General features: G+C 34.7%; 1 protein-coding gene and 1 non-coding gene across 2 annotated transcripts; one reads left to right on the top strand and one right to left on the bottom strand.

Annotated features, from left to right (window-relative positions):
• The first annotated feature begins 7,729 nt into the window (after nt 1-7,729).
• TRNAS-GCU (transfer RNA serine (anticodon GCU)) lies at nt 7,730-7,811 on the top strand. The gene has a single exon. It is a non-coding gene; the product is annotated as a tRNA-Ser (tRNA).
• A 1,554-nt stretch (nt 7,812-9,365) lies between these two features.
• Nucleotides 9,366-11,530, bottom strand: LOC102613162 (RING-box protein 1a). Its single transcript, XM_006474661.3, has 5 exons — nt 11,291-11,530; nt 11,144-11,194; nt 10,987-11,046; nt 9,710-9,781; nt 9,366-9,593 (listed from the first exon to the last, which is right to left on the bottom strand). The coding sequence occupies exons 1-5, from the start codon at nt 11,424-11,426 to the stop codon at nt 9,556-9,558; spliced, it is 357 nt and encodes a 118-aa protein (XP_006474724.1). The 5' UTR covers nt 11,427-11,530; the 3' UTR covers nt 9,366-9,555.
• Between the last annotated feature and the right edge of the window lie 1,545 nt (nt 11,531-13,075).

Below are 13,075 nucleotides of genomic sequence, written 5' to 3'. Positions count from 1 at the left end.
CCCATTTGTTGTCGTTGATGCAATAGTTAGTTTCTTTAGTCCACAACTCTGCCAACGCAGTGAATCATCCCTCATCGTCAGTTCCTTTGGGCACACATTTTCATGCCACTCTAGTGAATTATTGAGTATTGGCTAGCCACTTTTTTAATTCGAAAAGTTAATAAATTGCACTCACAAGCACTCGCAATGGTCTAGATACATAAATTATTTCTTAGTCTGGTGGTAAAGCCATCTGACTCTAATCTACAAAATGATAGTTTTGAAACTCATGTATATCATGTTGATTGATTTTTCAAAAAAATATTTAGGAGTACACATCTCATTCCCCTTCTGACCATTGGGTTGATTATTATTTTTTAAAATATTTAAAATACATCTACTTTATTCCATCATCTGACTAAAACATGAGTTTATGTAGATTTATAATGTTAAATATTAGTAAATTGTAATATAACTTAAAAAGAATGTGTCATAGAAAATTAAGCTACATCATTCAATCTCTAAGCACACAAAAAAGAGGAATTAATTAATCAATAAATTAATAATTTATTAATTTATAGAGTGTATATATAATTCAATGAATATACGTTTATGTTTTAATCATCTAAAAATTCATTGTATGTTACCAATCTAACTTATTTGGGGAATAAAATAAGGTTACCATGATCTCCTCTAAGTAAACAGTGAACAAATGGTTGATAGGCTATGAAGAGAAAAGTTTTGGCGATCTTAGCAAACCACCTCGACCAAGTGATAATTTTGATAACTTGAAACAGATTACTTCGACCAGGATGTTATTTTGTGATCTCGAGCAAATTATCTCGAATATGATGTTATTTGATGATCTCGAACAAATCACCTCGATCAAGATGTTATTTGGTGACCTCGAACACATCACCTCGGCCAGAAAAGTATTTGGTCAATTTGAGAAATTCAACTTGATCAGGGGATTATTTCGTGACCTCAAGCAGATCATCTCACCCAAGAGATTACTAGGAAACAAGACTCAGTCAAAATGAACCACCACAAATTGCCTCAGAAAAATCAAGGCATGAATTTGATCAATTAATGGTTATTCTCACGCTCTAAGGTCGTAGATTTTGGGGTATATATAAAAACCCCAAGAAATCACGCTAAGGGGGGTTCAACTTTTCTCTCTATGAGTTTTTTACTATTTTTCACTATGAGAGAGTCTTCACTCATCTTTACAAAGAAATCAGAAACTATTCATTTATATATTTTAATTTTCGGTAAAACCCATACACTGACTTACGCGTCGGAAGGTTAACTTTGGAAAAACTTTCAGCGCCTCTTACTATCTTTTGTGGTTTTAGGTGCTTGTAGATTATCAGCTCGCAGATTATCTGCTCATGGTCGTATGATGTTCTTGGAGATTAACAAGCCGCTTCCCCCAACAAATAAATTTAATGCTGGTGCAAAGGTTTGGTATCAAGCTACTAACCAACTCGACCAGATTTCGGCGTCAACGTAACTAACTAAATTAAATTATTCCACTAAATATAAATTACATTAAAAAATTAAAATTCTTATAATTTCAAAATTCAATCCTATAACTTTTAGAAGTAATAAGATAATATAACAATTATATTTATAATTTTAACAATCATTAATTTATGATAAGAATAGGACCACAAAATTATTTAAAGATTTCGACACAAAGTATTATTACCTTATTTTGAATTTTGCCCTTTCTTCTAAGTTAGAATTATAAAAAGTTATTATATAATAGTGGTTATTAATGTATTAAAGTATTAAATTATGAATATTTTATTGTGTATATTTATTTAAATTTGGCTGCAATACAGTACAACGTACTCTTGAGATATTGAATGAATTTTTTAAGAATCAACATTTGACCTTATTGTTTTCCCTTTTTACTGATTCACTTATAACTCCAGCAGTTAATTATTATTATTATTTTCTGAATCTCTTACTCAATATGCTGATAATTTTTAAAATAATAATCAGGTGTGGCACGCGCATCAATAAGTGAGAAAGAAGAGAGGGGCAGTTGAGGGATTAAAAAAAAAGGGTAACAATAATCAAAAGTGAAAAAGCGTAGCGTCAGTGGGAAGCATTGCATTTGCAACCAAAGGGTAACGGCTAGATTTTTATGACGCGTTCATCTTCCTCTGCACTGCGTGCTTTTGACTGTCGAAACAAAGCAGAGCACAGCTCAGCAAAAAAGCCGTATTCTCTTCTCAATCATCATGCTACCACTATTCGACAATGTACCGTCACTCAAAGTCCCGTCTGACTGCGACATTTCATTGATGATTTTTTTTAGGGTTTCGGTTACGTTAGAATTACTCTACAGCGAGCATAATCATCCTATCAAATTACGTTCTATCTTATAATTATGACATTTTTCAAAAGATTTTATTGATTGGTGATATATTTAACCTTTTTTCTAAAATTCGGACAACCAAATTTATGTGGGAGCTCTTTTTTGTTATTAAAATTTATCTACGTTAACGGAGATTTAATATTATGAACTAAACGAGCATTTAAGTAGGTGGAATTTACGCATGGACAGAAAATTTTTATGCTCAATTTCAAACTATTAAAGGTCCGACCAACTGCTTCTTTCCAAATTAACTACGCAGTTGTTTACTTGAATTTTACGTTTCAAAAGAGGGGGATGGGGCAATAGTGCGCGGACCAGGATGCGGTGCTCAGCTGAGCTTGTGCGAGGACAGTTCTCCATAGTGCACACTGCACGTGAGTGTTCGTAGACGAAGGAGGTGGCCCACCACGCGAAAAACCGCATTTAATGGCGCCAATTGAGCCAACAAAAACTGTCCTCGCATATAGTCTGATAAATCTGGCCCAAGCGCCGCACGCTTCCGGTGCTTTTTATTTCATCATTTTTTTTTGATAAATCATAATTGCGCACGCGGTTTCTGCTATTTATATTCTGAACTTAATTCTTCATTTATTTAAGGAAAAATATCTACTAATAGTTAAATATTTCACACTTTATTAAAAATACATCAAAATTTTTATCTTATTCAAAAAGTGTATTATTTATTCATTTTTTTTCTATTAACACCAACAGAAGATTTAACAAAATATTTCATAAAATGATTATTTTACTCTGAATGTAAGAAGACTTGTTGATGCTGAAATATGCTCGCCTTTTAGCCGACCAGATTCTTTCACCAACGCTTGTGTTATCTACTGTTACTCGTTCGCTAAGATTGGAATCGCCCTCCTTTCTCTAAATAAGCCTGCGCTCACAAAAAACGGATCAGAGACGCCGGTGGTTTTGCCGACGTAAACCCTTCGATGCCTAAGTTAGCTCAAGGTATTTACGGGAAAACAAATCAATTTGGGTTCAAGAAGTTTATCTGAAATTTGTAAGAAAATGATCTGGATGCAATTTGGCAGCGTTTTCCCTCTCTCCCCCCTTTTTTCTTCTTTTCCCCGTCGAGTTCCTTTTCTTTTATAGCCGCTGTCCCCACGTTTCCGTTTGCCCTTCCTCCCACCTTTTTCGGGTAATGGCAGCCCTCATGGGACTCTAACCGTTGCATCGTGGCAAACGTGGGAGCTTACGTGTCCTTCAACGGTTCTGGGAAAAGCGTAACGGCCGCGATTCTGTGTTATGGGAAAAGCATAACGGCCGCGATTCTGTGTTCTGGGAAAAGCGTAACGGCCGCGATTCTGTGCTCTGGGAAAAGCGTAACGGCCGCGGTTCTGTGGGATCGTGTTCCCGCTTTCCTGGGGATGAGTATCGGCTCGGCATACACTTCTGGTCGGTATGTTTCCCTGGTTGCATCCATCTCTGCTCGGATAATGTTTACCCCCGTGTTCTGCTCGTACCACAGTAGTATGGCTGACCTGGTGCCTTTATGTACTCAACACCATTTATTTTTTATATTTTTAGAAAGTGTTTATTATTTTACACTGACGGGAACAAATAGTAAATTCTAAGTTTTGTGTAATTGATTTTTTGTTATCATTTTTTAATTGCCAAAATAAATTACAATATTCGTATTAGTAGATAATCATGACATTTCTACTGGTGATTTATTGCTCTTAAAATTTGTTATTGTTGTTAAAGATACGTTCTTCAAATAGATTATATAAGAACGGGATTTCCAATTCATGTTCTAAATGACTTATATATTAGTTGGGGTGTTTATTTTGGTGATTTTATATATTTAAATTATCAAGTTTGAAGAGTTTGCTAATTTTGTAGCTGTCATTGGTCCCAATGACCACCTTTTTATGTTTGTGTGTAAAATAAGATTCTAAGTCCTCTAATTGTGCTACCAAAAAAAAAAATAAAAAAGTGCTACACTTCGTAAATTTTACGTGAATAAGTTAAAAAAGAATTAACGTATTTATAAGGAAGTACAAAATATCAAGTGATTCGTGGACACTTGTCTTTTGCTTAATTCCTTCACCGACCCATTGTCGAATCTTCCAATTGTATATAGACAGCATTCAATTATCTTCCCGAATCCCCATCTCAATTTATACGTATACTATTTATTCAGACGCGATTCCAGCTATTACAGAGGAAATGAATTAGGGTTTTTTTTTTTTTTTTTCCCTCTGACCAAAAAGCACGAGAGCCTCGATTATTGCACATGAAAAAAGGCGATGGCCTTTGAAAATTGAAGACTGGGAGTAACACTTGAGTGTGAGCTAATCAAATGCACCAACTCATGATGTTGTCAAAAGATTTTAGCAAAATGATCCATGAGAATATATAACCTAACAACTATATCCATCGTCGTTTTAAACGTGGATATCGGTTACAGGTGGCCGTAAGTATATATAATTGTAGTGACAAACGTGGAAGCGACTGTAGATGATTTAGAGTACAAGGTAGGTGACGGCGGTCCAAATGCACCAGCTGTAGTTTTAATTTTTTTTTTTTTTTTAATGTAGTCATACTAATTGGTGGAGCAATACTAAAAAAATATTTACAGTTACGCATGAACTTTTAATAAAATATGATGATCAACTCAAATGAACCGAAGTTTTCATACCATGCGAAACTAAACTGTCTAGACGAGAGATTGAGATCTTCACTAACGACTTTTGAAGCTAATTAAAGAATCTGTATGTCGTTTGGCCGAATATTTCCCTAGTTAGACTAATTCCTAAGCACCATAAGACTGCCATCAAAATTAACGAAAATGGCGATCATTTAATAAGTGATTTAACTTGTACTACAATGGCTGTTATATATATATATATATATATATTGATTTATACAAGGTCAAAGGTTAGGTGAAGGAGTGGGTGGTCCATTAATCCTGTTTCTATGAGGCCGTAGAAAGCATCGTCGATCGAAAAGGATGATAGCATTACTTGATGAGGAAGAAGCCCATCTCCTCTTCAACTTATTTCTTGTAACTATTAAATTAACTCCATTAGTTTTAAAAGGGTATTCTCATATAAGTGACAAATTGTCATATTACAAGGAGGGCACTACCCCCTAGCTAGTTTTTAATGCTCATGTGCACTACTTTGTGCCTTATAGCACTTTATACTGGTTGGATTTGTTATGCGTGTGCTCATGTGCACTACTTTGTGCCTCATAGCACTTTATACTAGTTGGATTTGTTATGCGCGTGCAAAGTTGATGCAGAGGCAGCAATGCAACACAGCAACCTGTTAGTTGAATGATTCTCATAATTCTTATATAGTTGTAAATATTGGTAGAATCTTTTTTTTTTTTTTTCATAATTTATGAAGATAAAACATGCGTTATTGTTTATCAATAATATTTTTTTTTTCAGCTTAGTGATGCCGAGACACATTTAGATGGAGGTACTCTACTCATTAGTAGTTGTAGGACTATGACATATATTCATTCCTTTTCCCGTGATTATTATTTTCTCTGCTTATCAACATTGTCATTATACGAGCAGGCAATAAGGATCCCTCAAGGGAAAAAACGAGAAATCTTGGATCAAGGCTACGGTCAAAACCACTTAGCCAACAAGGTGTAAATATAAGGATAAGACTTAGCAATAAAAAGAACGATTAAAACACGATCAAGATAGCTGAAGAAGTTAAATACAAAATAACCACGAGGACAAAAATAGGAACATGACCCCTACTCCATTATTTTTCTCAAAAGGTGCTTGAAAGGGAAATAAGGGTGGAGAGAGTTATGAGAACCCATCATCCCAGAGGTCGGATTATAACAGCTGCGCCACCACACCACGACCTCCTAAAATAAAGAAGATGGAGTTATATCCACCACACATCACTTCATCCCTACGAAGGAAGAAGTCAATCGCAAGTCAATAACTCCATACATTCATCAAAATAAAAGAACCCATTCACCTAAAGACGTGGTATAGTATAAATATTAATTTTACTCTCTCAAAGAGAGATGAGTTCACTAAAACTTTAATATTTTATAATTCAACTCGGATTTTTCAATCATTTACTTAAGCATCAAAGTAAGATCACCATTTTATGACCCTATTTCACCTTTTTTTTTTTTTGTTACTATTTATACATGTATACTTCCATTTGTTACACTTGATTCAACCCAAGCGAAAAAAAATAAGGTATTAACTTACTAGAAAATATCTTAGACACATTTGTAATTTTGTGCCATTTCATATTATGCTTTCGTGATGTCACAATGATCACTTATATTCAAGAACTGATAAAGATGAAAATTTTAATTTGTTTACATTTCAATAATAATACACATAATATATTGATTATGGAGTGAGATTATATTGATTAGAAATGTGCAATTCTAGGTGGGGTATTATAAAAACATAAAAATGATAATGAATCCCTAAATGAGTGTGCATTCTTAAAAGGGGTGAAGGTTTTTTACTTTCTCTTGTAGAAGATTGTGTACAAATCAGAAAGTTCCCTTTGTTTCCCATTTGTTTCCTTGTGAGTTGCGCAAATGGGGTATCATTTCCCTCCCCCAACAAAAAAAACCATTGATTGTTTAAAGCTACCTTCAAATTAATCAAAATTTTCTTAATTACTTTGTACTTTGCACCTTATTTTATAAACACTGATGCTTCTGTTTTTGAAATTTTTTTAAATATAATATGAATTGTATAATAAGAGGTGGGTTAATATTTATATTAGATATTTATATGGATTAACTATACTTATTTTATTATAGCACAATCTAAATATTTATCCGTTGGAGAAACATCTTTTTGACCCACTAATTGAAGAAATATTTACTCCAACCATAAATTAATGGAGGAAATATTTATTTTCAAATACTTAGTTACATTGTATATATTTTTTGGCTTGTACTTAAAGAAAGAGATAGAGAGAGACTTATTATTCTACCTACTGAATTATGGGACTTGAGAAGTAATGAGATCTCTATTGAATTTCAGAGGGAGTGATCAGAAGAATATCAAAGCACACGTGATGTGCTAACAAATCCCTACATAGAAAATATTTTTTCTTATCATTCCTTTTCAACTCTTTCAAGCGAAAATTTGACGGCCACACTAGTTGTTTTCACACGATGCAATTAATTAACAACTAGACACTCACCATTTCTGATAAAATGGTCAAAAAGACAAGTTGATTAGGAATAGTGACTTTGGTGATGCTAAAATTGCCGTGGTACTAAATTTCGGGATTTTTTTCTTTATATTTTGTTATTAAGGTTAACTTGGGCCGAAGGTATTAGTCCAGAAATCAGAATGTAAAGGATTAATAAAATAAATTTTCCGTGTTAACCATTAGCGTCGCTTTGGCCGAGTGGTTAAGGCGTGTGCCTGCTAAGTACATGGGGTTTCCCCGCGAGAGTTCGAATCTCTCAGGCGACGATTAACGTTTTCAAATATCTCACATGCCAGACGACATGTCGTCGTGCGGAGTACACCCATGACGACACGCCATCTTTCGAAAACTTGCTAGTTGCGACTCCCCCTCTCATTCTCACTTGAACTTCGGAGAGTCTATAAACAATTTTGTGACTTCAACTTGAATGGAGCAAAAGGTGGTGCCTCCGCTTAGCTTAAAGATGCCATTCATGACCGACCTAATTACTGATGACTATGAAGACAAAATTGAATAGTGTACCCAGTACCGAGTTATATGATCAATCGCCAAAATTTCAGTGATGACATTTATTTTGCTTCTGAACACGTTGGTTGGTAGGTTCATGCTGTAATTATAGAAGATACCCTTTCTCTATGAATTGGTAGCAATTGATCAATTCTTGGCTACGGGTGGCATTTCTGCATGTCTTTTCGCCGTTTCGTTCGAGGTCTTATGAAGATTATAGATGGGATTCGCCTTAAACTTCACTGATGACACATCAAAGGCACGGCACCTATTGACGATTTAATTAGAGAACTATTCACATTCGACTTAGAATTCTACGAATTGTTAGTTTACTTGAGTTAATTAGATTGAGATACCCCATAATCACATGGTCAGTATTGGTAAGGTAATCAGAACTCAATGTTAGGAGAAGAAAATTGAAGGCCAAATCCTTGAACACAAATAAATTTTGGGAAAGGAACAATTTCCGGTTCCTAAAGGGGAAGTAGGTAGAAGACATGCTGATTGCCGAAGGATTGCACGTAGGTTGCAGAAGTGAAAGCATGCATTTTCAGTATTAGCCAAACATAAGTTTAATGGCGGTCTGATAGAGTGAGATGACAAGAAGAGAATTTGGACGACGTCTTGACCCCACTAACAAGTGTGTGTTGTTGTTTGCGGTGGTGGTGGTTTTGTTTTGTTCTGATTTTATTTATTTATTTATTTTTTTTGTGTTTAATCAAGTAAGTTTTTATCCTAAAACTAGATTATATGCCTTTCAATTAATTTTTTTATCCTAAAACAAATTTTTAACTTCTAAAAATATTACGTAAATCAAGCTACTCCGCCTCAAGAAACCAACTAATGTGCGACTCCGAGGCCAAAACATCTTCCAGTCTACAAGCTTGCAAAGAAATCAAAAGAGGTACAGCTTGCTGTACACCAACTTTTATGGTCTTTGCTCTTGATATCTAATTACCATGTAAAGAGATCAAGAAAAATTAAGTGCTTATGTGTTGTTTATTCTACTACAATTATTTGCGTGAGTGCCAAAAATGATTGGCATTATAACACACAAGGGCGATTGTTCTATTTTCACCTGTACGTATACAGCTAGTTTCTGTTATGCCTGAGTTAAACCCAAAACCATGACTAATCAGAAAGCAGTTGGAACAAATCAGCACGCACAAATTGATTTAATAATGCATGCGAACAACCCATTGCCCAATTTTAAAGTAAATAAAAAGACGTATAGGAAGAATACCACAAACCCAGCATGGCATAATAAAAAATAAAAAAGGAAAAAGAAACTTGCCAAGAAAAAGTGGGCTCAGTTAAACAGAAATTATGGCTTAATTTTCACAAACATATATAGGATTTAGAATCCAAGTCATAACCAACTGAATTTTAGATAACAAAGAGCATCAAATAGAATTGACAGAAAGTCCAGGGTCTTCCATAATATCTACTTGAAATCTGCAATACATAGCAGACAGAATCCAAAACTCAACTGGCTCAAAGGCTCTAGTGACCATACTTCTGGAACTCCCACTCACTGTTATCTGGAGGAACAATACAGTAAAATATGAAATAAGAACTCATAAAATACAACAGATAATTGAGTAAACAGAAAAAGGTAAACAATAGAATGAGAGAGGATATGTGATATGGAAAATACCCAATGGACAAACTTGACGAGTCTTCAGCCATCGACTGATGCAGTGAAAGTGAAATGCATGGTTGCAAACCCCTACAATTACAAAACCAAAGTTCTCAAAATGTTCAAAGTCCGTCTATCACATACAGACAAGTGCACTACCAGCAATCAGTAAGTTTACTTGTCAACAATGAAAGTAAAATAAATACAAGGACTGAAATCTCAGTTGAGTTCAAAATGACCTGCGATCTAGTTTGACATTGAGAAACAAAATCTAAGAAGAAGTAAGTAATGTAGTAGAATAAGATTGTGAAGTGTACCATTTAAATTACCGACATGTGGAAGAAAAAGATGCAGTGTATATGATTTTGAGTGGATGAGGACTACATATGAGTACGATGCCTTTTCACTGTCTAAAATATATTTTAAAAAATAGGATATCTATTTAAAAGATTGAGAATGAGAAACTTATATTATTCCCCATAGAATAGCCAAGAGGGCAACCAAATACTAATGCCAGCATCTAGATTATCCAACTAGCAGAAGGAAGAGTAAGGTATTAGAAAATCACATATTAAATCTACGACCAGACAACCATAAGACAGCAGCAATAAACTTGTAAATTAATGTTCAAATTTCTTTTATCTCAATGGTTCTATGAAGTGTAAGACAGCATGTCAGCAACATAATAGCGTAGAGAGGAGGTATAAGCAATCTACGACTCAATTACGAAATTCTCACAACACGACCATTAAAGACTGAACAGACCCAAAAAGTTTACATCATCAGACCATAATCTAAATTCTGAAAGCCTAATCAAGAATGTTTATACAGCTATTCTAAAATTCAAGACTATATATTACGATGCGGAGATCCACTTTATATTTAAAACATGCAATATCGTAATTTATTTACATTTTTCCAATGTACTTGCCTGTTTCACAATAAAATTATCAGCACTCAGCATTTAACTTACAGTTTGTATAGTTATGTCTCAATCACAATGATGATTAACTCCAGTGCCCCAATCAATTTATACAGAATGGTACACCTAAACAATTTAATTCTATGCTTCAGAAATATTCATTTCCAATTAGCAGCTGTAAAACAATGCTTTTTTCTTTCTTCTTCCTCTTTGTTTTTTTCCCCCTTTTTTCTTTCCGTGATAAACCAAATTCTAAATCTGTAGCTATCCAACAATTATTATGTAATCAAAGCCAAACTGAAAAAGGCACAATCACAATAGGTAAACCTAAAGAGAGGGTTTAAAAAAATAAAAATAAAAATAAAAAGCATACCCCAAGCTACAGTGCATTCCTCGCTTGTAGCGCTAGCTTGGTTAGCCTGGCACTCGATGCCTAACAAAAAAATAAGAATTCAAAACGTAACCCAAAAGTCAAAATAAGAATACACAAAATCAAAAAAAAAGAAGAAGAAAGAAAGGAAGTCACTCACAGAGATCCATGATGTGGTTCCTGCAAATCGCACAATTATCGACAACAATATCTGCATTCATCAAGCAACACAAAATTTAAAACTAGCTAAATTTTCAATTACAGAAAACAAAAGGCAAAAAGAAGACAATTAGGGTTAGGTTTACACCCCAAGCCCAGAGGGCGACGGCGCTCCACTTTTTGATCTCGAAACGTTTAGGCTTCTTGGAGGAAGATGAAGGGCCTGCACTGCTTGATGCCTCTCCGACTGGAACCATCGGTACGTCTGAGTCCAAGGTCGCCATTTTTTTCTCGATTCTTGTGGAAACCCAACAACGAACGCTTGTTTAGGTCTCTACAGAAAGAAAAGATGGCAAAACAAACGAATGATTCCCAATTTTTGCAACTGTGTGTTGAATTAACACTATCACATTCACTACTTTGGGCTTTGGGCTTTGGGCTTTGGGCTTTTATAAACACTTATAGCCTTCGTTTTGTTTTTATTCAGCAGTTTTAATATGAAATTATGAAAATTCTAAAATTTAATTTATATTATATCAGCCTTTTTTTTTTTTTTTTTTTTAAGCCTGGTGTGATATTTACGTATTAGTTTAATGATTCTCAAATTATGATGCAAATTTTTACAAAATAAATTAAAAGAGAATGTCAGTATGGTCGACAAAAATGATTAATAATTACATGGGAATAAATTAATTAATTTAAGAAAAAAATTAATTATGATTAATATATTCATGGATGGTGAACCGATGATTACTCTGTATCACCATAAGTTATTTGTAAATTTGCCCGTACCAAATGGGTAAAAAATAGAAGCTGCCAAAGACTCTCTCCCTCTTCCTCGCTTCTCCACTCTCCGAAATCCAAATAATGTACGAATGAATATATTTAGGATTTCTAATTAGACGCCAGATATTATTTAGTTAGGTAATCGTGTTCGGCTTCCCTATGCTCGAGACTAAATTCTGACCGGTGTGCTAGTAATTATATACAATTTTACTTACGTAATCAGATAGCGGCTTCTGCTTTTTGGGTCAAACCCAATTTGCCAATGGGCTTCTCCAATGAAGCCCAGGACGCAAAAACAATTGTGTGGGCCCTGTACTCGAACTCAGAAGACGAGTCGAATAAATAAAATTGTGGGGTTCGAATATTTCCGTGGTTCCATCCCTCGATTAAACCACCATAATTTTATATATGGCAAGGATAGCTTCGCCTAATTTGGTAGATACCCATTAACGTAAACACCGAAAGTGGGGAGCAGTAGACCATTGATTTCAAAAGTCTCTTCTCTTTAGAAGGAATTCAACCTCAAAATTCAAAGGCAAAAGACTCATTCTTTGGTTAGCAAGTACAGTCCATTCATCCGCAAAAAGAACAATAATAATTGACCAATAATATTGTTGTTCACGGTAGAGATGGTCCGAGTTTCATGTCTCTTGAAAATTCAAACCCAATTAATATATGAACTGAAAACGATAATAGAACCGAAGATAGAAATTACCAATCTCTCTATATGGTACTTAGATACAAATGAAAAAGATAACAATTCTGAATCTCTTTACATCTTCTAAAACCTATCCGAAAGAAAGTAAGGAGCTGACACGAGGGAACTCAATCGGCGGAGTCATGGGCACGTCCTATATAATAATAATAATAGTAATTACAATTATCATTCACGAACTTCACTTCAAAAGTGAAAATCAGGTCCCAAAAAATAATGGACAAAACAGATCACGACCAAAGCTAAAAGGAAGAGAACAAGTATGATCAAACAAAGACGGAGGATAGGTTCGTCATTCGGGCGGCCAACGTCGCGACGACCGCGGTCACCGTTTCTCCTTCTTTCTTGCCGCCGCTGTGGACGTGGCTTAAGGGGCTTGTCTATGCTTTTGTCTCTTGCCATATTTTACCTTTTTATTTATTAACCAGTCAA

This window comes from Citrus sinensis, chromosome 9 (genome assembly GCF_022201045.2).
Source record: "Citrus sinensis cultivar Valencia sweet orange chromosome 9, DVS_A1.0, whole genome shotgun sequence".
Classification (NCBI taxonomy): Eukaryota; Viridiplantae; Streptophyta; class Magnoliopsida; order Sapindales; family Rutaceae; genus Citrus; species Citrus sinensis.
Note: the sequence above shows the minus strand (reverse complement) of the source record. Positions and strands in the feature narration are given on the sequence as shown.